General features: G+C 40.3%; 1 protein-coding gene across 13 annotated transcripts in view; it reads left to right on the top strand.

Moving 5' to 3' along the window:
* SUPT20H (SPT20 homolog, SAGA complex component) overlaps positions 1-26636 on the top strand; it is a 56987-nt gene that overhangs the window by 7349 nt on the left and 23002 nt on the right. For 9 of the 13 annotated variants that reach the window (XR_009764404.1, XR_009764403.1, XR_009764407.1 and 6 more), the window contains exons 2-14: positions 2962-3059; positions 4564-4599; positions 11418-11476; positions 11556-11622; positions 15878-16007; positions 16916-17019; positions 17713-17829; positions 17948-18001; positions 19107-19246; positions 21541-21697; positions 21787-21843; positions 22545-22616; positions 24276-24433. Coding sequence is in view for 9 of the 13 variants with exons in the window: in XM_061639077.1 (XP_061495061.1) it covers positions 3054-3059; positions 4564-4599; positions 11418-11476; positions 11556-11622; positions 15878-16007; positions 16916-17019; positions 17713-17829; positions 17948-18001; positions 19107-19246; positions 21541-21697; positions 21787-21843; positions 22545-22616; positions 24276-24433 (1157 nt within the window). In the remaining 4 variants the exon portion in view is untranslated. Of the gene's footprint in view, positions 1-2961; positions 3060-4563; positions 4600-11417; positions 11477-11555; positions 11623-15860; positions 16008-16915; positions 17020-17712; positions 17830-17947; positions 18002-19106; positions 19247-21540; positions 21698-21786; positions 21844-22544; positions 22617-24275; positions 24434-26636 lie in introns of those variants that run through there. The other 4 variants (XM_061639123.1, XM_061639041.1, XM_061639067.1 and 1 more) reach the window with 3 other exon arrangements.

Below are 26636 nucleotides of genomic sequence, written 5' to 3'. Positions count from 1 at the left end.
CAGGACTGGTGACATTCGCGTTAGGCTGCCCCACTCACCAATCTAGCTGCTGTATTCTCTATTAGTTGCAGTTTCCAGACAGCCCCATGTAGAATTCATTTTAGTAGACCAGATGGAAGGTCACAAGAGCCTGGACATCTGAGGCCCGCTTATCCCAGCCCAGGAATGGCGAGCCAGTCTAAGCTGGGCATTACTAGGCACTGAAGCCACTTAGGTCTCCAGTAACAGGTTGGAATCCAGGAGTACTCCTTCAGAGGAAGTGCAACCCCTCCCAGAACAGGCTTTGTAGCTATTTCTGGACACAAAAACCACCCATAGCATGTCTTGTCTTATCAGGGTTCATCCTCAATTTATTAGCTACCATCCAGCTCCTCACTGCTTTCAAACAGTGGTCTAGCACCTTCACAGCCTCTCCTGATTCAGATGGAATGGAGACTAGAGCTGTGTATCATCAGTATGCTGATGACACCATGCTCCAAATCCCTGGATGACAGCTCCTAAAGGTGTCATATAGATGTTGAATAGCATAGGAAACAGAATGGACCACTGGAACTCCACAGCCCAAAAGCCATAGCGCCAAGCAACAGTCCCCTACTGTGAGTTTTGGGTAGCGACCCTGCAGGCAGGAGCAGAAACACTGTAATACAGTGCCTTTATCTTCTAACCCCTTGAATCATTTCAGAAGGACACCTTGGCCCAGCCTTTCCCAACCAGTGTGCCTCCAGAGGTTGTTGGACCACAACTCCCATCAGCCTCAGCCAGCATTGCCAATGGTCAGGAAAGATGGGAATTGTGGTCTGTGATGCCCTTCCCTGGCTCTCCCTGTCAGGTTCCTACCTGCTCGTGGTTACTGCCTGTCTCTAGGCACCACCAGGGACTCCACCAGTCCGGACTGTCCTTTTATATGGTTTCTCTCCCCGCTCTAGCACAGATCTCAACAGATCCCCTTGCTAGGCAACCACCAGTCACGTCCTAATACTAGTATTCCCAGAGACTCTGAATACTGGTATTGTTATTCTCTTCACCGCTGCCACCATTTGTTACAGTTTCCCTTCAGCCTTGGTCATTACCTTACCCTCCCTTCTGGTCTGTGAAACCCCAGCCAAGGATCAGGCCTTTGGTAAACCAAATTAAGTATTTATTAAAGATAACAAAGCTAACAAGATTAACAAGATTTCTTCTTAAGGCACATAAGCATATGGTTTTACTCAATACTAATCCGAACTCCACCTCCCTCCTTCTCCACTCTCTCCTGGCAAACAACTCTCTAAACCCCACCAAGCAACCCACTCTTCCTCTTCTCCCCCCAGATTCCACTCTCACTCTTCCTTTTATACGTTCAGCCATTTTAAACACTCAGCCAATCATCTAGCATTCTACTGCCCATTCACTCCCCCTCCTCTTTCACTCCACTTACCATGTATCTTCTAAACAACCAACACTTACCATATATACATTAATATAGGAACATCACATGGTCCAACAACATCTGCAGGAACACTGGTTGGGAAAGGCTGCCTTAGACCATGGTGATGAAAGTCGCTGAGAGATGAAGGAGAACCAACAGGATCACACTCCCCCTGTCTCTTTCCCAATAAAGGTCATCAGAGTAACCAAGGCTGTTTTGTTGCTGAAGCCAAGCCTGAAACCAGACTGAAGTGGGTCTAGATCAGGAGTTCCCAGACTGTGGCCTGGACCACCAATGATCCATGAGCTTCAGGTGGTCTGAAGCATGTCTGTGGATTTGTGGTCAAAGACAATAGATGGCACATAGTTCAACATTATATATACGCACTCAATTTAAAATTTATTTTTTTTTTGCTTGTTTTATTCCTCATATTGTATTTTATTGTAATACAGTGTGAACTCTATGGCAGTCAAATTGTGATACCATAAAATACAGTATATAAGAAATAAAAGTCACAATACAAATATGATTAAAATCATACAGTATCTAGTACAGTGCATTTCAGTTGCTACATCAGGCAGAAAAATTTTTAGGTGGTCTGCCAAGACCCTCAGCAATTTTAAAGTGGGAACTGCTGGTCTAAATAATCTGCTTCCTCCAGGAACTCCTGCAGCTGGGCAGCTACCACCTTCTCTATCACTTTGCCCAGGAAGGGATTATAAGAGAATTGATAGTACTTTTTAAAACGTCTGGATCCAGGGACCACACGAGGTGGTGGACATATTCTTACAATAAACCTATTAAGGTGGACCATTTTCCATCTCTAATCTTAACCTAAACTCATCCATTGTTGTTGTTGGGAAATGATTTGAACCTAGTCCTCCCAGATTTCAGTCTAGCATTCTAGCAGTTGTATCATGCTCACTCGTAATCCAGTTACAACCAAATACCCTCCTGAATCTTTAAATTAAATCTTCCTTAAATCTTATGGTTTAAGAGGAAGGGGAGCAGAAATAACAGACAAGGAGATAGTTAAGCTAATGTAATGGGTTATATTCCAGATACTGGGCAAGAAAGCTTGCTCAGCCAATCTTTCTCTTGCCCATTCCCCCCCCCCCAGGGGCCCCCTGAAGAGTCACTTCGGATGGTTCAGGGTGGGGCTTGCTCTTGAACAGTGTGGACTGTGTTTTATGGAGCTGCAGGGGGAGGGGGGAATCACGTGAAATCAGTCAGAGGCAGAGCTTGGAAAAGTTACTTTTTTGAACTACAACTCCCATCAGCCCAATCCAGTGGCCATGCTGGCTGGGGCTGATGAGAGTTGTAGTTCAAAAAAGTAACTTTTCCAAGCTCTGGTCAGAGGAATCTTGCATCTATGGAGCTTCATTTGCCAAGTCAACTTTGATTAAGAAATATCTAAAAACTTTAAAGGCACAAGGTTGACATGCCGCTATGTTGATGGCTCCTTGTTTGTTTTATTATGATATCATTTTAAATTTTAATAGAATGCCTTATGTATTTTGTGATAAATGTTTTTCCTTCTCCACTAATTCTAGAGTTCCTTAGAAACATAGAAAAGTGACATTGCTCTTCTGTGCCCAAATCGGAAAAAAAAATCATTGACTTTCCTTATCACTGGACTTCTGCCATGATGGTAAGATTTCCCTCTCTTCCACTGTCAAATTCTTATTTTTGAAATGCATTCTTGGATAGAGGAAAAGAAAACAACTGTATTTCTTCTGTCTTTATTCTTTGCAATTAAATTCGCAACATTGAGGTTATAGGGCCAGTTCAGATATAATTATCTTGATTATAATAGACCAGGTGTGGGGAACGTTTGGCCCTCCAGAAGTTGCTGAACTACAACTCCCATCATCCTTGGCCATTGGTCATGCTTGCTGGGGCAGATGGGAGTTGTAGTTAAGCAACATCTGGAGGGCTAAAGTTTCCCCACACCTGTAATAAACTATGGTGTAATAGTCCAAGGTCATTATTTCTGAACTGGTACAGGGTTTTTCAAGGTGATAGTGAAATGTCAGTGAACAGAGGGAACAGGTGTGCACCAGCAGCCTGCCTTAAGAACTTTCTCAAGGCTCCTCTTGTTCTTAAAGTAAGACAATGTGAAAAGGTTATTTGCTGATTATTGTGCACTAGATTATACAAAATACGTGTGAGTGCTGTTGACATGTCTATTAGTCAGTGAGATGAGATTATAGTCTTGGATGGATGAGATAAAAGGGGAGATGTGAATCTAATGGAAAAGGACTTATAAGTGCCTCTACTAGTTAGTGACAGAGATAAAAAGCCAAGACCACTTCAGTGCCAACTTTATTAATATAGCTATTATTAATACAAATCTCCAGTTTTGTGAATCAAATTTAAGATTCTTTCTGTTATAGTAACAAGCTTTATAGGACCCATGCAGTTGTATACTTCACTATGGTTTAAATAATAATACGGTCCTTTCTTCCCACCCCTCCCATCTAGGAAGTGAATTCCTCACTGTTTCCTTGACTGTGGTTAAGCATTAATGTTATCACCAAGTTAACTCTGGGTTAGAGTACTTAGGCTTTCTGTTTTAACCCTGGATGAAATTAGCTTTAACTGTACTTTGAAACCAGAGTTTCAAAAAGTGGTTAAACAGGAGTCCTGGTCAGCATTCACCATAATTAACATCAGTGCCAAAGTGCTTAATTGCTAGGGCAGAACAAGAAAATTTGCTGTTAAGCTGGGGAGAGAACAGCCTGCTCATTTGTCTCTTATATTCCTACATTAGACCATAGTGTAAACACTGCCAGTTATACATTGCAGCTTCCCTTCTGCTTTGAGGTAGCTGCTGTTCTCACAAACCACAGCATAGACAAACTTGAGCTTATCTCAGTTATGTCTTAATCGTCTGTGATAGAATTACTGTTTATAGCCTATTGCTTGAACTCAAGTCCTAATCGTATTTACCCAGAAGTCTGAATGATTTCAATAAAATTTGCTTCTAGGCAACAGCCATAGAATATTAAATAAGGCATTTGTTTTAATTGATTAGAACATTTTATTTGGTGAATAAAGAATAGTGAAGGTTATATGATATAGTAAAGGAATCTGTAAAATTATCTAGTCAATTGACATGCTTTCTAAGAAAGCTTTTTAAAATCATTTTGCAGCAGCAAGCTTTAGAACTTGGACTGGATCGTGCTGAGGTAAGTAGTAGATTGTATGGATTAAACACACATTTTTGTGTTTAAACTATTTACAGTGAACAGTAGTTGCTGTTGTGGATATAACAGTTTCTCTAATGATATGTGAAGAAAACACATACTTCCAGATACATTGGCTGTGCAATGCTATTCTGTCTAAGTGCTGCATGAGCATGTCTCATACTCATGTGTTCTCCTCTTCCAGCATGGCTGCAAGGATGGGATTGGAAATCTTTGCCAGTTGGGATGGCAGTTAGGATGATGTGTGGGTAAAATTTAATATTAGCATTTATGTTCTACAAACCTTCAGCACACAAGTGCTTCTGGGGCAGTTAACAGTAAAGATAAAGAAAACAGAAAAATAATAATCAAAAGATAAACAAGATAAACAGCAGATAAAATTTAACTAGTAAATAAGAGTGCAAATATGAGTTTTCACATTGGTTTAAAATGCTTTAAAAGCTTGGGAAAATAAAAATGGTCTTTGCCTGGTACTAAACAGACATGGGCTCCAGGCAGGCCTCCCTGTAGAGAGACTTCAAAAGGTGGAGTGTCACAATTGAAAAAGCCCTGTACCTGGTCACCGCCCAGAGGAGAGCCTCAAATGATAATGGTGGTGATTGGGTAGACTGGCATGGAGGAAAGATGATCCAATAAGTCCGTAGATGCTAAGTTATGTAGTGTTTTGAAGGCACACAGTAGCGTCTTGAATTGAACCGCAAAAATGATCCAGGAGCAAGTGAAGTTATTCCAGTGAAAGTAAGATGTGGTTTTAATTAGCAGCCCAGAAGATGTATTCTGAATGCACTGCAGATTTTGAACTGTATTCAAAGGCAGTAGTCCACATTGCTTGGGGGGCTAGATCGGGGGGCTCAGAGGTTAGCTAATCCTGCTTTAGAGGAAGTGCAGCAGCAGCATCTAGAATGGGTTGAGCACCACTGTCCTGGGAGATAAACCACCCACTGTTGGGATTAAGCTTTGGTTATTTGGCCTTCATCCAGTCTGTCGGTGCTCCATTGGTTTAGAATCTTCACCACCTCATCTGATTTAAGATGTAAATGAGAAGTAGAACTATGTGTCTATACTTCAAGCTGGGAAGGGAGCAGAAAAGGAGTTGCTAACCTCCAATAGTTGAAAGCTGAAGGGGTGGGCAGAGGCTTGCTGGAGAGGGAAAGGCAGAGGTGCTTCACTTGCTTTGCTTCTATGCCTAATGGGCACTCCCAAGCACAAGGGTGCCAGTGATGTGTAGAGGTGAGCCCATGTGCCCCCTCCTCCCTCCTCTAGCTCTGAGCCATAAGTAGGAGGCAGAGCCTTGTTGTGGCAAATGCAGAGCCAAAACAAATCCCAAGTTTCAGTCAAATTTCAGAGCTGGAGAGGGGGATGGGGTTCCCCTTTCCTCTTTATGTCCAGGTTGGGAGGAAGCCTTGGGTTCATCTCACTTGCCAGAAGTGGTGAACGAGATTATTTGAAAATATGAAATAATAGAATCCCTAAAGCCTTTCCTTTTAAATTTCTCCCCTCCCCCATTTTTAAAATGGTTTCCATGGTGACAGAATAGTAGTTTTTACAGTAATGTATGGTCTGGATACAGCATCCTAAATGTGCAAATGATAAAGCAATAACTAAATCTGACATCCATATTGTAACACAGTGATTTCAATGTAAAATACTAAATTTAAACCAATAATCTTCATTTTTAATACCACTTCATCAAATGAAAAAATAGTCATTTATGATAATATTTTCCAGTATAAATAGCTGACCCACCAGTTAGAAAAATCTTTTAAGAGAAGTGTATTTTCAGCATCTGTTCATTATAGAACGGAGGTTCACAAACTTTCTGGTCCCAGGGCCCACTTGAGACATCTGAAAATTACTGAAGCCTACCAATTACAAAATGACTGTGCAGGGGGAGGGCCCGTCACAAAATTGTGGCAGATGGAGGCAGTTTGGCATAATTAGCTGGCAGTTACAGACATCATTTTCTGCTGATATCTAATGAATCTTTGGAAATTGCTCAGTTCTTTGCCATAGCATTTTCCTTGTGGCACGGAGTTCCGTAGCTAGGCTTTACTCAAGCTAAATACAAACATTTGCTCTGATGGTATTGTGATAGTCTCCTCATTATGTAATAACATAGAGGATTTGCTGATCCAGAGACTCTTAAGTGGAGAAGGCTTTTTATTTTATCCCTTCCCACCTCTATATGCCTCTCAGGTTCTTCTTTCACACTCAACTTATTTCCCCACCCACCAGTTTTTTTAATCCCTCCTCCTTGATCCTTTTATACTCACCCCTTCCTCCTATCACAGCTTTCCTTTCTTATGCTTTCCTTTTGTGTGTGTGTGTGTGTGTATATGTGTGTGTGTGTGTGTAAATTTTATCTCACTTTCTGAATTCCTTCAACATATCCTCTGGCCCCTTTCTCTCAGAGGAGGGAGACTTTCTATCCCTCCTCCACCCTTGACTTTCTCTCCCAGCTACCTTTTCTCAATATGTGGTTAGTTGCTGATGCTGGCATTGGTCTTGACCAGTAGGCTACGGCATGGCTAGGGGATAGAATAGGCAGATGAGGAGGTATTGGGCAGGCTGTGGCACTGAGGCCCACCTGAAAGTGACACAAGTCCCACTGATGTGGGTCCTGACGCCCAGTTTGTGAAACACTGTTGTACAATATTGAAGCATTTTTATAGACTATTGATGAATATCGTGAGAATTCATTATTAAGAATAGATTTCAGTTTGCACCAAATTACCATTATAACATAGTAGCGTATATATATTGTTTTTTCCTAGAACCATATAGAATCCTAAAGAACTCATGTTTTGCTTTAGGGCTATATCCAGTTGTGTCCATCTTCTGCTGACAGATGATTTGATACAGTGGAGCCTTCTGTCAACGGAAGAGAAATTGAAGCAATCTTTGGTGATTTCTGATCCCCTCTGTGCCATCTCATATGGGTTTTGAAGGGTTCCCTAACCTTTTGGACTGGACTGGGGGGACCTGGGAGGAAGAATTGCCGAAGATCACTTTGATCTGCTCACAGAAGGTTTCGCTGTATCAAAGAGCCTTCTATCAGTGGATGAACACCAATTAGATACATCAGGATTTGCCAGTGAAATATGGAAATGGGTTTAAGAGGCTGGTTTCATATATTAGGTTTCAATATTAGGAACTCCCAATCCCCCTTTACATTTTTTGTGATACAAAATTTGAGTGAAATACAAGGTTTATTTACCAAATATATTTTAAGGTTAACCTTTCTACTTGTCAGTTATTGCAGAATTGACCAATGTAATACTGATTAACTTTAAAAAAAAAAAAAAAAAAAGGTTAATCTGAATAGCAGTTATTCTTCTAACCATGTGGACCAAAAAGCAGCTTCTTTTTCAACCTTTTTATTTCTACATACAGGGTTGTATCCAACACTTCCAACAGACTTCTGCTCATGCAACAGGACTTTGCCATCCTCTCTTTCCCGTGCAGCCCTCCGTGCACCCTCATAATCTGCTCTGAAGATTTTGGGGGTGCACAAAATGCTGCAGGGGGAGTAGAGGAAGGTGAAGTCCTGCAGAAACCAGCTCACATAACACAGGATTCTGTCCATAATGTGATTTTAAAAAATAATGCTCCTATCTTCACTTCAGTTCTTATTATTACTGATAGCAATCTCTAAGGTTTCCAGTGAAACAAATAACAAACAAGATGGATGTGTCTCCTGGGAGTAACAAAAAAATTATCTGAGACGGGTGTGGAATTGATTCCAACCCCTCTCCCTATCTAGGGGCCAATTTGTCCCACCTGTCCACTTGTCAATACTTGATGTCATTATGTCAATCTGTGCTTACAACTGGTGCTGAGAGCGCATCTTCAAAGGAGCTCCCTCTCAGTGTTCATACAATTGAACATATAAGGAAGTATAGTAAAAACAAGTGCCAGAGTCAGTCATAGCAATAGAAAATCTTAAAGCAGCATAGAATTCCAAGCTAAAAAGAGGCGAAAGAGCTCTTAAAATAGTGCCACTCCTCCAAATAGGGAATAGAGGAAGAAAACTTATGCCATATATTACTGTTCCTTTCCTTAACAGGAGAAATGATGCTCATTAGCTCACCTGGGGAGTTTTTAAACAAACACAAAATACTTTTGTTGATGATTAGGGTTATTGTATTGCCAACCAACTTCCCAGCTGTCTCCCAAGGCAATCAAAACACTGCAGGGAACTAGACTATTAATCAAATGGGCTTTTAATTAGAGGTCTACATATATTTGGTAATTTCCAATGCAGTATCATCTGTCTTTCAGCTGGCATCTAGCTACCCAATCACCTAACCACCTTCTGTGTGTGTGTTTCTCCCCAACCCCACAAGTAATGCATGCACTGCTGTGGTAAAGCTTTGCTGCTTAAATCACAATACAGGGTACTGGTAATGTTAGTACAAAATGTAATTGAGTATGTTGAATTGATCTTTACTGCTTATATATTGTTCTCTTGAATAATGAAATCTCAAGTATGTTAAAATATAGATGCTAGGACATGTTGAGGGATGGTAGGACATGTTTAAATAGCTAGCAATATATTTTAAATAAATGTTCTTGATAATAAAATTAAAAGGGTGGCACTTGAGGATTAATATTTGTGTGGCATTTACCACATTATCCATTTCACTTTAGCTTCTTGATATCCTGGTAGATCGTTACAACCAGTGATTCGGTCAGTCCTGAAATTCTTCTCTCTAAATTTAAACTCGGTGGTTGCTTCTCAATATAGTGTTGTAAAGTGGAGCCTTCCTGTTCAGGATTCCAGCCATGCCTTTTTCCCCTCCCTCTCCTGTTTCCCCTGCTCAAGAATCAGCCAACATTCTCTGTGCACTGAGCAGACTTAATCCTCATGGGTTTTTTTGTTTTTTGTACTTCTGTGTGGTTACCCCCTACCATGAAAACCCTATTCATAGGGTCGCCATAAGTTGGAATCAACTTGAAGGCAGTCCTTTTCCATAAAACTTGAGGTTCTTCCAAGCCTGTTTATACCTCCCTCTTGAATACTGATATTTAGCTACATAAGGATCCACTCTCAAAAAATGAGTTCATTATTAGCATATAAGATAACGTGCAAAGGTTTTATGCTTCATTTTAGCTATTTTAAAAAAAAATCCCATTAGTTGTCAACATGTTTTTACAAATTGCATGACTTCCCAGGTCCCCTAATTCTGCAAAATTTGTGCTAGTATATCTTCCTGTGATACTGTTGTAGTGTTGCTGTGAAAACATCTTGAGCACTTGTGCAGTATGTCACATCTAAACATTGGCTTGCTGCAGAAGGGATTTTCCTGCAGTGGAGATGTGATCCTCTCTGACAAGTTGCTCCTCTAAGCACGGTTATGCTAAATTCAAATCACTTGTCTTGTGTGGGAGAAAGTGGCTCTAGGCTCCAGTCCTGCCTAACTCTTACAGTCAGGGTTTCGGCTTCCTGTTGACTGCAGAAGAAAGGTGTGCATCAGATATTGTGCCCAAGGTGATAAAAAGTGGGAATTCTTGTTGTCGATGCTCTAATCTCCAGGTGCATTGCTGACAACCATGGCTGAAGAACAGGAATGTTGGTTATAAATCTAAGGCCTACCTGTCTGCTGCTCCCTTCAAGGGAAGCAAGTGGTTCAGGAAATCAAAACTCACTTCCATGAGGTGACAAGAGGGATGAGTAGAAAGGACTTAAACAAAGTGGTTGTTCCTTTCATCTCTTCAGAGTTTCCCACAGACCCAGGGACATAACAAAGACTCCATGGAATGGTTTCTGATTGTAGTCCAGCAGACCTGGTTTTGTTCTCTTCCAGTGCCCAGAGAGGGAGCAGGAAGCAACAACTATCATGACATCTGTTCACTCCTGTTGGGGGGATGGCTCTAACAATGACCTCTCCACCTCTCACCAATGGGTGTGTAATACATCCTATGTTCTGGAGCTTGTGTTTTCTCCTTTGAACTATTTGATTATGTCCCCCAAGGTCCTGCAGAAAGGAGAAGCATTCTTTGGTTATGCAAGCAGTCGAACATCTGGTAGAGATACAGGCGATTGAAATGGTGCAGTCAGTGCAGTGCTATTCAGGATGTTACTCCTTATCCTTTATAGTCTTCCAAAAGAACAGAGACTGGAGTGCCCTGCTGGATCTGAAATGAGGAAAGACTCTCAGAACCATCGTCCAAGGATCCCCTCCTTGACTGCAGAATTTTACCCATCCCGGTAGTGTGTCTCATTGCTGGGTGTAGTGAGATTTTATTTTCCTGAGGGTGCTCTGAGGGATTTTATGTACCAGGGTCCATCTCGCACTCTGTCTTGCGCTCTCACTTTCGGCTCCACCTAAGAATGTGGACCGTACTGTTCCTTCCAGTTTGGAGATATGCCTTAAGAGTGTTGTATAGTTGTCAGTTTTTTCCTAGGAGTTTGCTACTTGTTTTGCCCCAGAACTGGGAGGGTTCTCCCACACCACAAGGCACATGATTTCAGTTTAGTATATGAGCAGTGATTTCAGCAGCCTATATGAGGATCTCTTCCAATTCCCTGCAGAAGATGAACTTATAATAGTAAATCTTATCAGTTGTTATAGTTTGAAACTTCATTTAATAATCATGTGAATTGTTTACTAAAATTTCTCCAGTAGTTCAAAACACTGTGCAGAAAATAAACTTTCTGACAAAGTTTCTCTCAGAGAGAGAAAGATTTATCCATCTTTCTGTTTATTTTAATGTAAACACATACATACTATTTTTAGCATGCCTTGGCTCTTAAACTGTGCAGCACCAAGCTTATTTGTGTGTCTTGCTTTTTTTAGTATATCATTGAAAGTGCACGACAGAGGCCCCCCAAACGAAAACATTTATCCAGTGGAAGGTAAGAATTATTTGGTGGTGCTTGTTTACTTTAGTACACAAAATTGTTACTTAGTTGTGTTTTTCCCCTCCGTTTTTAGAAAAGCAGTGTTTCAAAAATTATACGAACTGTATCTAGAAGAATGTGATAAAGAGCCTGAAATAAAGGTAAGTGGAATCTATTTACCCAGCACTTGCTCCATGCTCTCTGGCAATCTGCACTAGACCTCTGATAGACCCCACTTGACCTTTCCCCTACACCAATCTTAGTGGTGGTTCTGGCTATCATGGCTTTGGTGGTGGGGCAGAGAGCACTTACTTCCCGGACCAGATCTGAGAGCAGAGCAGATAACAGTATCTGAGTGACAACAGGACTGCTTCTATCATGCAGTTTCCCCTCCAGCTAGCTAGTTAGTTGACAGGTAGAATTTGAGTTTCTGTTAGAGAAGCAATGCTAAATGTTTCTTTCCTTTAAAGAATGGGGTTGGGAACTTGTGACCCTCCCATTAGCCCCAGCCAGCATAGCCTATGGTCATGGATGATGGGAGTTGTTGTGTAAGTATTCAGGAATGGCTAGGAAGTAAATGGAGAAACTCTTTTGTAAAATGATCAAGAGACTGTAATTCTGGACAGGGCAAGCTTCTATGAAAATGCACTGTAGTGAATACAGTCTAAAACTCTTATTTATAATAATAATAATAATAATAAAATTTTATTTAGCAGACGCCCATCTGTCCGACTGAACGGACACTCTGGGCGACGTACAATATAAAATACAATATAAAATACAATCTGCTCATATACATAATCATCACATTATTAATATCATAACATCTCATCTGAAGACCATCTTACATTAATACAGTGTAAAACCTTACCCACCCCAGAGATCCCATAGGCCTGCCTGAAGAGCCAGGTCTTCAAGGCTCGGCGAAAAGTCAACAGGGAGGGGGCATGCCGAAGGTCAAAGGGAAGTAAGTTCCAGAGGGTGGGGGCCACGATTGAAAAAGCCCTCTCCCTGGTCCGCACCAACCTAGCTGTCTTAGTCGGTGGGACCGAGAGAAGGTCCTGTGAGGCTGATCTTGTTTGGCGGCATATTTGGTGATACTGGAGGCGCTCCTTCAGATAAACTGGGCCGGAACCGTATAGAGTTTTAAAGGTTAAAACCAACACCTTGAATTGGGCCCGGTATACAACTGGCAACCAGTGTAATTCAATCAACACTGGGGTGATACAGCAACCTTTGAACTGTTGAACGTTTGAATGCCCTAGATGTGGAGGCGACCTAGGTGCTGCGTGGAGTTGTGCAGTGGCACCATTTGTTGAGGGGCAAGCAGCAGTGTGGGACAGTAGTGCCGTGCAGGACCAGGTGAGGAGCGTTAGCAGACTCATGGCAACTGGTACACGCCAGTGCCTGGAGGCACTAGGGAGAATTGTGTTTGTGTGTATGTGGGGGTTGGTGAGGGAAGTGGGGTGCCTGGGGGCACATTTGCAATTTTGTGTGCATCAGAGTCCCTGGGGTGTGCGCGTGTGTGTGTGTGCGTCCCTGGTGTGTGTGTGCATGTGCGCACCAGAATTCCGTGTGCCAAGACTTGAACCTCTCACTGTGGTATAAAAAGTTTGTAATATTGCCATTTTTGAGCAAATGATCCTTCAACATCAAACATTCAAAGAAAGGGCTAAGCCCAGCACGTTCCATGCTGTTTGGTGGAATTTTATTCTATATATGACAACACCACTTGCAGCAGCAACTCTCAGCAGCATCCTGGAAGATCTGAAGTGCAATAAAAACATTTTACACCCCCCCCCAAAAAAAAGCTGTGACTGCCAATTCCATTATGGATAGAGCTGCTGTTTTGTGTTTATTGCCTGAAGTCCTGCTGGGCTCCAAGCGTCTTACAGAAGGGATCAATAAATGCCTGTACACCAGTACTGTTTTTGGAATCCCATTCCTGTCCACTCCACCCTTCACTGATCAAAGATGGAAAGTTGGAACGACTGTGAAATGTTCTTCTGGTTGATGAGGGCAGGAGCAGACTGTTGTACCCAAGAATGGTGTAGTTGGGTGCTCCCTGCAGTTGCAGTTGCATGGTAGTGCCTCAGTTCGTTAGTTAGGGTTTCCCAGGGCACCCCATTGTCTGTCAGACTTGCTTTTCTCATTTCCTATAATTACGTAGGTTATTTGTGGTATGATTTTTAGCCATTAGTTAAGACTGGGAGGGACTTGTCTCCCAGAAGGACAAGTTTTTTTTCCCCTATTAGATTAAGTCTGCCTTCAAGTGGAACTGGAATTAATCTATTCATGTCTGCCCCAGTTCCCATCAGAAAATCATTATACAGTTAAGTCCAACTTTTAGTTTCATATAATTTATCATCTGGTTGTGTCATACCTCTCTGAATCCTTTTCATTTATTCATGATGTTGCTGAATTCTGCTGGTCAAAACTAAACAAGGTGGATGATAACCAATATTGCATGAGTGGAATTTTCCTTTCCCCCCTCCTCTCTTACAGTCCCGATAGCACTCCAAATCTACTTGGAGGATCCCCCAACTCTCCAGAACAGATTTGGAACGGCATGCAAGGGACTGCAGGGGTTAGGAGAGGAAGGGGAAGTTCTTTTGCACAAGCAGAAATCTGTTCCACTTGCAGACAGGCAGCTGTGGATAGCACCCAATTTTCAAATAAGAATTGTTAGATTTATTAACATAATATTTTATTCAAAGATGGTGTTAGTCATTTGTGTCACTCCTTCATAGTGTTGTGTTACATTTGTTATCCCTTGCCATCCTTGAATCCTTCAGTTCAGTGCCACTGAACAGCTCTAGCTGTTCTCATACATTGTGAGATGTGTTGCATTGGGGCAGGGCATGAGGGTCTATTTGTTCATGTCTAGAGATGTGAAGGCCTGGAAAAAAAACAGAAAATTTTTGGGGGGGGAAATGTTTTTTTCCGAAGCTGTTTTTGTTTTTTTCTGAAAAATTGGGAAAATTGAAAAAAATGAAGAAAAAATACATTATGGAATGTTTTGGTTTAGCATGATGAATAAAATGTTTCATTGAATCCTGGTCCTCCCCTTTTCCTCAGTTCTTTTTATGGGAATGGATGCTTTATGTCTGCTTGACACTGTGGAGGACTAGTGGAGACATAAATAATTTTCTTTGTTATTAGTGTTGATGGTTTCTTCTGTTTTTTAAATTGTTTTTGCCTGCTCCTCATAAACTGGCAAAACAAAAGAGGTTCCTTACAGTTCAGGATCTTGTAGATCCATTTGTTACAAAAAAAGTAAAAATTTAAAGTAAATTCAATTTGTAATAATTGTTTGAATAAAATGTACTTTTAATATACCAAATGTGAAAATTGTATGCCAAACCAAGTTGTACATAATTACATTTGATGTTCCTGAAGTAACAAAGTGACTTTCAATCTGTAAAAAGTGCTATTACATTTTTTTCAATTTTTCCAAAAGGTTCCATTTTTTTCTGGAAAAACCCGGAAAAAACGCTTTTTTCCCATGCTTTCAAAATTCCTGGAAATTTTACTTCTCTATACATGTTATACTTTAATTGTAATATGTAACTCTCTAGATAACCTTCCATCCTGTGTCCCAGCTTCCAAAGCGGAGCTGGGAAGGAAGGCTAAATTTGCCGTTCTCTCCCAATAAATAAAGATAACACTCTGGATTTTTTTTTTAAATGTAGACTGATTTGCAGATGAGATGAAAAATACATATACAATATATACATATATCCAATCATAATCACAGGTTAAGATTCTTTATGCAGAAGACGCATTATAATGTGTAAGAAAGTCCTTTAAGTCAGGTAAAAATCTCCAATATGTTTTAAATGCTTTCTGGAATCTAATACTTTTACTTATATTCTAAGCATCTATAGTCTTGGCCAGCTAAGAGCTTTCTTGAAAAAAAGTTCCAAAGAAATGAGAATAGCAGGGCTGTGGAGTCGGTATGTCAAACCTTCGACTCCGACTCCTCTATTTTTCTGTCCGACTCCTCTATTTTTCTACTGTCTGACTCCGACTCTGACTCTTCATAAATGGCAAATGTATATTAATGTATTAATATTAATAAATTAATATTAATATTAAAATATTAATTTTATTTTGAAGTCGGAGTCAGTACATTTCTACCGACTCCGACTCCACCCAAAATTGCTTCCAACTCCATGACTCCGACTCCACAGCTGTGGAGAATAGGCCATGCTTTTGGTTTTTCTAGTTGATGTGTCCTTCAGACTTGATAAGATAAACAAATAAAAATAAAATGTGAATTGTGAAACGAAGGTAGACTCAGTGAGAGAATTATGATAAATAGCTGTTACATTTCAGTATTCATTAATTTAAGGCTGTTACTAAATGCTGTTAGTTTCATATTCATTATTTTCATGAGTGCCGCCCAATTTAAAGCAGAAGCTGAGGCGAAGTGTGAATTTGTTGGAGAAGCTGGTTATGCAAGAGACGTTGTCATGCCTAGTAGTGAACCTGTATCCAGGAAGTGAAGGTTACTCGCTGATGCTCAGAGGGAAGAATGGGTCAGGTAAATTTAACACTAAATAGCTGTTAACCCCTTGATTGTGCCTGAAAATAAGTAGTGCCTAGAGTGGCTGATTTAAACAATCTTTTTGTGCCATTACTGTTTTTGACAGAGATGAAAACTATCAAAAGCCATACGATCTTTGGGTTTTCTGTGTGCTTGGTGTGCGTTTTGGAAATACTCTTTCATAAACTTGGCCTTGCTTTACTGAATGGAAGAAAGGTTACTCCTGCCTTTCTCTTGATCAGGGTGCTACCTGGTGGGATGTATCCACCCCTCCCCCTTGGAAGTTTTTGTGTGCCCTCCAAGATGTCCTCAAAGTGGTCATTGAAAATAATTAATTTATACTTTTTTAAATTGTTGACTTCTCCTTTGCCCCCCAAAAAGTTTTTTGTGCTCCTTATGACCCTTCCAAAATGCTTTCATTTTTAAAAGAAGGTTGTAATTTTTTTAAAAAAATCACTGACTGCCCTTGGGTGTTCTGATGCAGTGCCAAAGGGTTATTGTTACCCTTTCCCCAAGACCTACCAAAGTTGGTCCTTTAAAAAAGAAATGGCCACACCTGCTTTTATACACATTGGCTGTGCCCACTTTGACATATTGCCCCCCCCCCCAATTGACAATGGATTAATGTGGTCTCTGCCTTAAAAAGATTATCCACCTCTGGTCTAGGTAATTCATTCGTTTAAAACATTTTTAATCTGTCTCTCCTTACCATGAGGTAGCTTGTAGCATGTGAAAATCACAAGTTTTAGAAGCTAAATATGTTTTTCTTCTTTTAGCCAGAAAGGAAAATTGTGCCACCCTGGGCTCCTGCTGGGAGGAAGGGCGGAATATAAATCAAATAAATAATAGTGACTTGGAAAGCAAACGGATAACTACAGGAAATGTATTCTTTGGTTTTAATGCAGATTCAGAAACTATTCGGCTTCCCTATGAAGAGGGAGAATTGCTTGAATATTTGGATGCAGAAGAGCTGCCTCCTATTTTGGTTGATCTCCTAGAAAAATCTCAGGTTTGAAAGACTTTGCAAGGGTGTTCTTTGGCTTTTGTAGGGTACTAGGAAGTAGTTGTACTGCTGTATAGTAGTAATTGGGTGTCCAAACACACCATACTCTCTGGAAGCCAATTTGTAGAATTATGACATTTGCTGATGGACAAAATTGTATTGTGTTAGGGGGATCTTCTTTAAAATCGCCATGCCTCAGTTTAATTACAAGGTAGCTGTTAAACTGCACTGGTTGTTTTCACCTGCTCAGTTCAGATATTACACCAAAGCATGGTTGAGAAATCTTAACTGTGGTTTGACCTAATGTCTAAATTGATGTGGTTTGTGATTGATTGATACATCAAAATTAAAATGGTGGCTTGGCTTGAAGAACTTTTGCAAATTATGGCTTGTGCTAACTATTTTTGGTGTGATATCAATAACTCCACTTCTGAAGCTGTTGTGCTATGGAGATGGGACTTAATGCAATAAGTACATCAGCATAATAAGTTATGTAAACAAGAAAATAACTCTTAATTATTGAAATCAAATATTGTACTTGGCAAGAATCTTATATGAGTATGGGAAATAGACTGTATGACAGTGAGCATGATTTGTTGGGAAATTGTGAGAACAGAGCATTGTTAAATTAACAGCATTGCTGGAGAAAAAATTTATAATTATCTTGTGAGACATACAATTTTGTTTGCTTTTAAACAGATAAATATTTTCCATTGTGGATGTGTTATAACAGAAATACGTGACTATAGACAATCCGGTAATCTGAAATCTCCAACGTACCAAAGCAAGCACATTCTTTTGCGCCCAACAATGCAGGTAAGCTCTTTGTGTTTTGCAGCATTTTTATTGCTCAATTTTTGAAAAGCAATCCTGAAGCTCATATTTAGAAATCCTATATTGCATACGTAATAAAAAGTTTACCTCATTTTTCTAGACTTTGATTTGTGATGTGCATTCCATTACAAGTGACAACCACAAATGGACACAGGTAACAAATGTTGCAACTGTAGTATTGGTTTCACTAGTACTGTGATATTTCACTAGTGTTATGGTGTGTTGTGATAACAATTTCTGGAGCAATGTGATCTTCAAGCCCCAGGAAAGCCCAGCTTGTTCAGTGGCATATAAGACTACTAGGAGCTGAGTATGCCTAGTTCTTACTGGTGGCAAGGCTGTGTCTGGACTCTGTTATGTCAGACTATAGGTAGGGCTCATATGATTTGGTGCTCTGCCCTAGATGGTTAGATATTTGAAATCCATCCAGATAAGAATGGAAAACTAGCATGTTGGGGAGAAGTCTAGTTTACAACCCTTCTCCTTGACATCAAATATTCTTTGTGCAAGAAACATTTGTATAAAGGAACATTTATGCAAGCCCCCACCATGCAGTCTGAATTAGTACAGCCTAGGCACAATTTGCCACCTCAGTGAGAATATGTGATTTGTTCATTAATATCAACATTGGGCAGAATCCAGAAAGTCTCTTCTGCGAGTTCTATTTGTACTCTGTTTTCCTTTCCCTTCACGTTCAGGACCCTCATATCGCATCCTATACCATTTTGTAGGGCCCCCTGAACCTCAAAACAGCTTTGGGGGTGACCACAAGGTGATGCAGCAGAAAGCAGGTGGTTGAAAAGCCCAAAGTAGAATTCTGTCTGATCCCACCTGTTGTCTGCCTTGATATGGTGGATGGCAGACAATGATTGGTGTGCATACTCTTAATTCTTCAGTGATGCCCATATGCACAATCTCCAGTTTCAAATGGGTAGCATCTTCTGAAGATTCTGTTAATGGAAATTTTGTGTAAGCTTCTTCAAACCTTAGGAAGGACAATAGTAGTTCTTAAATGTATACACTGAAAGAGATATGTCAATTTGGGGCAATTGTGTTTCACACTGTGTATATATTCAACTATCAAATTATGTTAGCGGCAAAAATACTATTTAAATACTTGTAAATACTCATTTAAATATTTATAATGTACAGCCAGTTCTTTGGAAATGTCCTATTAGTTAACTGGGACTTACTCCCAAGTAAAATGTGTATAGGATTGCAGTCTTTACTGCCATTTTAGAACATTCTCTGTATTATAGGAGGACAAACTCCTACTAGAAAGCCAACTTATATTGGCTACAGCAGAACCTCTGTGTCTGGATCCTTCGATTGCAGTAACCTGCACAACAAACAGACTTCTCTATAATAAGCAGAAAATGAATACTCGCCCAATGAAAAGGTATTGGGAAGTTTTAATCTGAACTGTATAAAAATCTGGTTAGAATGCCTTTAATGGGGAAAAGTATTTTTTGTTAAGTTTTTAAAAAATATTTTAGCTAGTCCTAAAAATCTGTTCAATGACCTAGAATATTTGTAGCAAATTTCTCCCAGAACCAAAAACCCTTAGCATTTTGTTCAGAGTCACACGTATTTGTGATGAAAATTTCAAAAGTGAATCCACTCAGCAGGCCCCAGAATTGTATTACTGAAAAGCTTGAGTGAATGTAAGTTTTAGAGGGACTGCAGTACCGAGAGAGAGAGGGCACAAATTTTCATAAAGAATTGTATCCAACCATATCATCCTGTTGCAGCAAGGACTTCTGCCTGCACAGTGGGACTTCTTCTCCCCCCACATCCCCAAAACTGTTCTGGGGTTTTCCCCAACCCTCAGGAGCAGGATGGGGGGGGCATGGGGAGAGAAGTCCTGTTGCACAGGCAGAAGTCCTTGTCCAACAGGAAGACCTTGCTGGATGCAATCCCAAATTTGCATACACTATGTATTTAGAAATAATTAGCAGATGTATTTACATATTTAACAAAGTTTATATCCTCTTCTCCCAGGCATTTTAGCATGTGTTTTAAATTGTTTTAAATTTTTTAATTGTGTTTTAAATTGTTTTTAAAAGATGTGTTTTTAAATTTGTATATTTGTTTTAATGTTTTTAGTTACTGTAAACTGCCCAGAGAGCTTCGGATATGGGGCAGTATATAAATACAATAAATAAATAAATAAATATACCGCTTGAATGTAAAGACCTCTAAGTGGTTTACAAAAACAATTAAAATTCTCAATAAAACAGTTAAAAACATACTTAAAGCAATGAAACAGGTACTAAACTGAGGGTGCAACCGAACACGAGGCTGGCTAGACTGGAGGCGATGGAAGGGGCTCCACATCTTCCCTCTGTTCAGGAGCCTGGGGGAGGGGAGCATGCTCACTCCACCAGCAGAGCTCAGCAGAAGGAAAAGCAATGCATGCTTCCATCTGCCACCCTTTCGCTCATCACAGCATCTGCCAGGACTGGGGGATGCAGGACAGAGCTGAACAGGGCCAGGATGTGACATAAGTCTCCCTCCCCTTGGTTCTGCCCAGACAAACCCCCAGAATATCCTTTTTTCAGGCCTTGTGCCAGCTAAGCCTTAGCTGCACCCAGTAGCGACAGAGTTCCCCAGTGCTGCTGCAGTGGTGCCCGGGTTGCGAATTCTTGCCGGTGCAGTCTGGCTGCACTGTCATCCTTCTTCCTCCACAGCTAGGCCACATCCTGAATCTCCTCAGCCTGGTGTAACTACCAGGAGGATTACACCGTAAAAAGATTAAAACAGAGCAACATCTCTCAGAGAAGTTAAGCCAATTAATTTCCCCTCCAGATCACCTGAAATAAATTATTCAGTCGATTTGTACCCGTTCCCCAGATCACCCAAATAATTCCTTTTCAGTTAATTTACCCCACCTAATTTCACACTCAGATCCTGTTCCATGACCAAATTCATCAATCATTATTACCCCCTCCCCCCCATTACATTCAAAATGAGTCATGTGTATTAATTTGTCTCAGATGAGGGAGTTTCTTCTATGAGGTGAGGTGTCTGAAGAGTGTGGCTGTGGTCTGTCTTCCTTAATTAAGCCAAAGGCAATGTGGTCGCTGGTGGCCTGCTGCCACGAAAGGAACTGAGACCTCATTTCCTGGCCCTGAAATGCCCTAGCTTTCCAGAGACACTGCACACAAAAATAATGACTGCCCTTATGGGCCTATGGGACAGTCATCTTTTCCCATATGATGTCCATGGAAACTAGAATGACAGTCTTTCATCACATCCCATAGTTTCCCAGAGGCATTTTGGGCTTTAGTTCATGCAGCAGCAGATGGCAGTGCAGTCAAGCTGCTGGGGTGCTTTTGGATTAACCAGAAAAAAAGAGAGAAAGGTATGACAATTAGCTGGCCACATTGTCTCATCAGAACTGGAAGCCCCTTGCTGTATACCTGGTACCATACATAGAGGAAAGTGAATGCCTGTCCAGACAGTGCTTGACGTACTGGATATAAAAGTTGTCCAGATGCTCAGTGTTCCTTCCATTCATATTTTATACCAGTTGCTGGAAACCGCAGGAGTAAAGAGTGCTCTTGCACTTGGGTCTTGCTTGCGAGCTTCTCACAGGCATCTGGTTGGCCACTGTGTGAACAAGATGCAGGATGGGATGGGCCACTGGCCTGATTGAGCAGGGCTCATCTTCTTATGTTCAATGTCTTGTAGGTGCTTCAAGAGATATTCCAAGTCATATCTGAATCGACAGCAGGAAGTGTCTCACTGTACAACACCACCACAGCTCAGGTTGTTCGATTATTTGCAAAAAAGAAAGGAAAAGAAAGGCGCCCAACAGTATGACCTCAAAATTTCCAAAGCTGGAAATGTATGCATATTTTACGAAGTTTAAGACAACAAATTAGATAAGTAAACATATTTATTCTAACAGTGATTGTTCATATATCTTTTTTTCAGTGTGTAGACATGTGGAAACAGAATCCTACCTATCTGACGGCACCATCTGAAGTGGATGTAAGTTTTTAGGTGTCTGAAACTTGGCACGATGAATATAACTTTTCAGTCTTAGGGTGGTATCCAGCACTGTCAAGTCTACTAGCACAAGGGCCCATAAGTACAAACTGTCCGCTCCTGGAACCTCTTGTGAAAGAAGATCTGCTTGAGCAAGAGGACCCATTAGCTTAACAATACAGCTCTAACTCTTTTTAACATAGCACCTCATTGGATACAACCCATTGTCATTCACTTCTGAAAAGGAGGCAAATTCTAAACATAAGAATATGAGTAAATTGGCTAGTTTAAGTAGAATAACATTTTAAAATGAAAACTTACAGATTTGAAATCGGATGAATTACATTGCTTTGTAAGATATGTTAAAATAAGTGAAAATGTAATAATAGCCATTAATTAAATTATGTACTATGTCTAAAAAGGAAGGAATCTGTCAAGATGTGTATAAAAACTGGACAGAAAACTTGTGTCAGGGTTTCTCCCATCATTTTTTCTCATCATAACTCGAGAATCCTTATTAGGATCTTGTCATCTTTACTCTAAACCATCAGTATGCTTGTAATTTTTTTTTAATTGTAAGGATGGTAACACTTTTTATCCACTTCTTCAATAGTTTTATTGCTAATTAAAAACATTACATCAATCAATAATGTTGCTAATGTCCATTCTCATTTTAATCCACTGTGCTCTAAATATTTCTGAAGGTGGAAAAATACGCCAAAGTGGAAAAATCGATCAAATCTGATGACTCGCAACCAAGCGTCTGGCCAGCTCATGTGAGTATTAGTTGATTTCTGTAATTAAGAGAATTCTTGTTCCAAAAGATGAGAACACAAAGAACAGTCAGTACTTGAATGTGCTTAGGTAACTAAGGGAAGGTTCTAGAAATCATTTCAAATCGTTATTTTTAAAAATGGGGAAATTGGTCTTGTGAGTTTCTCAGGAGTTCGGCTGCGTATCACCAAAATGTAACTATGCAGATGCTGGTGTATATTGTGTGACTTAAACCAATGTACATTAGTAGTCTGCTGTCTTTATGATTCTTGTCGTAAGCTAGGTGTCAGAAGCAGACTGCCTCTAGGGCAGGGGATTTGACATGGGGATTTGACCAGTGAAACCTCCCAAATCAGTGAGGTTGCTGTAGACCCATTAACAGTTTTGTTTTAGCAAACTCGAACCACTTCATACTCCATGATCTCATCAATTATGCAGTCATTTGTCCTGTGATGTTTCATCTCTACCACCACCTGTTTTCTATTTTAAAAAAACTGAAACTCAACTCAGGCATCTCATTTACTCCTATTGAAATGAATAGGAAACTCCTAAACTAAATTGAGTCTATTCTATCTGCAATAACTTCTCAAAATAGGGTAGGAAAAATAACTCGGCATTTTGCCTGTATCACACATTTTATTTTTTTATGTGGCTATGCTACCTTAAATGCACTTTCCCCCTATTTTTTGTCATTCATATCCTGTATATTATTGTGGTCATGCCCAAGTTAGAGCAGATCCCTTAAAATCAATGGACAAACTGGATAGACGAGGATCTTTCCATCGCTCAAACTGCTAGCCTGTGTTGGATACACATTAATGCCCTGCCAGAGCAGAGATGCCTTACAGCTGTTCAAGTTCAGTAATTCACCAAGGAGGAGGAAGTTTAAGTCTTTGCAGAACATGAATCTGCTGGGATTACAAACATGCAGGTCTATATCTGAGCTTCAGCAGAATAAGTTCTTGTGTTCACTATTGGGACATAAGGAATATGGTAGACTCTTAAGGAAGGCATGAGCATTTGTAGCTTGACTCAGCTGTGTGGCTAACTTGGAAAGCAACTGTCCAGTTGCAACTGGGGAAGGATCTTACCTGCTAAGCCGTCTTTTGCAGCTCACTCCCATAGCTGCCTGCCTACCAGCTTTCTCTGCCCCCTGATCTCTGTGTAACAGTGCAAGTAATGGCTGAGTGGGAACCCGTTTGGAGACAGGCCTAAAGCCACTGGCACTTTCCCTCTTACAGTAGTCCAGGCAGAGCATTGACTGAGTAGAAGGAAGTGATGCTTCACTATAGAAATCCAGTCACCCACCCTCCCCCAAAGATTCTTTGTCAGAAGAGGGATTTGGGTGGAAAGAAAGAAATTGATAAATTCTGTCTTTTCTCTAAGGGCTTTGCAGAAGGTTAATAAATATTTCCTTTTCTCCCAGGCATTTTAGCATGTGTTTTATATTGTTTTAAATTTTTAAATTGTGTTTTAAATTGTTGTTTAAAAGATGTATTTTAAATTGTATTTGTTTTTAGTTACTGTAAACCGCCCAGAGAGCTTCGGCTATGGGGCGGTATACAAGTATAATAAATAAATAAATTAACTTCATTTTAATTTGCAACTTGGAGGAGCCTCCTGAGATTGGCTGCTTGTATAAATATTTCTCTCTTTGATAGGAAATAAAAGATGATTATGTCTTTGAATGTGAAGTTGGCAGTCATCTTCAGAAAACAAAACTGACAATTTTTCAGTCATTGGGAAATCCATTATACTATGGTAAAATACAAATGATAAAAAGTGACAAAGATAATGAAAGCTCAGCAACTCCATCACAGTAAGTGGAATTAATCTTACATTTTGGAGAAAAATGTGTATGTAGTAATTTTGGACAAATTTCTGCTGATTTATGAAAAATGATTTTTTTTACATTTTAGAAAAAACACATTTTACTCATTACTGTGCAAGTTCCTGAAAAAATACTGAAAGCTTAAATTTAAGCACACCAGCTACATTCAGACATAAATATAAGCTGTGGTTTATCATTACTGAAATAGCCTAGGTGAGCTTGGGCTTCGGTGCTCCTGCCCTCCTCATTCCTGCCACAGCCGCATGAACCAGTTTGGAAGTGTCCACTTCCACTTTCAGTTAACCACAGTTTAGCATGACGTCCATCGCTAAACTGGTTAATTTTAACTGTGGTGTAGTTAGTTTCATAAACAAGTTAGCTTCATAAATCAGCGTTTGAAAGTGGCTTGTTTTTGTAAACCATAAATTCACTGCCATTTGTCCAGGTTCAGATCAAACAAAAAACTGCAGTTAATTAAGAATGGAAGAGAAAGCTTGCAGGTATTGAATTGAATTTATTTTAATTCGGTCCAAGACCAGCAATAAAGCTTGCAGGTATGCTGAACTGGGGTTATGGACAAAACGCATGAGCATTCCTGCAGTGATAAACCATAGTTTGTCTTTGTGTCTGAATATAGCCATTGTGACTAAAGTTTAAAAATTAAACATAAAAGTAGGTAATATTTGATAAAATGTTACTTAAAGCTTTAAAATGTTAATACTAACCTAGATTTAATTCAAACGGCACACATAATTGACCTAGGCCTACTGTGGTTTCTGCATTTGAAAAGATCGATCTACTCGGGGCCTAAAAAGTCCCTCTCCGTTTGGTGCCAAACCTGCTACTGTGGCAGCAACTATACTTTGGAGAGGTGTTACCATTGGCTGGAGAGCCTTCTTCAGTTATCTCACTGTACCACCATCCTTTTTATTTATACATTTACTCACTTTCTAAATTGAGTAAATGAATAAATTTATTTCTTTTTACTCAGTTTCACCCTTTATCAGTTAAGATCCTAGGGTGGTTTACAACAAATGCGTTGAAACAATAAAAGAAATATAACAACATTAAAACCATAATAAGCCAGAACCATAACAAATACCGCAGGCAGATGGCACAAGTTGCAGCTGGTCGTATCACGTTGATTTTCCCCTAAGGCCTGAAGTGGTGTGTTTTTTTAGCAGTGCTAGGAAAAAATAATAATCCTGGCACCACACACACTTCCAGTGGGAGAGAATTTCACAACTGAATGCCACCACAGAGGTCTTACTCCATGTCACCACACAGTTGGCTACACCCAGTGGCAGAATAACAAGAAGAGTCTGCAGCTCTTAAGGCCTAGACAGGTAGATACAGTAGATGCATTCCATTAAATATGTGGGTCTTGATTGTTGTTTCGTCTTTATAAGGTAACACTGACATCCTTCAATTGGGGCTGGTAGTGTATATGCAGCCTGTGCCGGCCCCACAGAATCTGTGTAATTTGATTCAGAGAAATTGCATCGCTTAGAATTTGCCACAGCTCAACAGTAGCCCTATATAGAACACATTACAGTAATATTTATTTTTTACATTTATATCCCACCTTTTTTCCAAGGAACTCCGTCTGATATACATAGTGCCCCCCCTTCCGTTTTGTTCTCACAACAGCCTGTGAGGTAGGTTAGGCTGAGAGATGGTGACTGATCCAAGGTCACCCAACAAGCTTTCTGTGTGAGTTAGGATTTGAATCCTGGTCTTCCAGGACTTAAGCCAACACTAAACCACACTGACTCTAATTGAGAGGTTACTAGAGCATAAATGACTATGGCCAGGTTATTCCCGTCCAGAAACCAGCTGTAGCACAAAGTAAGCACTCTGTGCCATGAATACCACATGGACCTCAAGTGACAATGCTGGATCTATAAGTGCTGCCAAGCTCTGTATCTGCTCCTTCAGGGGGAGCTCAACCCCATCAAGAACTGACTGGACCTGGCACCACCCACCAACAGTACCTCTGTCTTGTCCATTGATAGAACAGAGATCCTCCTTGAAACAGTTCTGTATATATGAAGGTAAAAAGGCAGGGCTTGATAAATGTGCAGTTAGAAGGGAACTTTGGAGGGTAACAGGGCTGTAGGCAAACTCAAGACTTGGATGGTTCAGGAAATGTTTTGTTTGGAGAAAATGACATGAAGATTAGAGAGGGAGG

This window comes from Rhineura floridana, chromosome 1, assembly GCF_030035675.1.
Source record: "Rhineura floridana isolate rRhiFlo1 chromosome 1, rRhiFlo1.hap2, whole genome shotgun sequence".
In the NCBI taxonomy this organism is placed as follows: domain Eukaryota; kingdom Metazoa; phylum Chordata; class Lepidosauria; order Squamata; family Rhineuridae; genus Rhineura; species Rhineura floridana.
The sequence above is the reverse complement of the archived record's forward strand: the minus strand, read 5'-3'. Positions and strand labels throughout refer to the sequence as shown.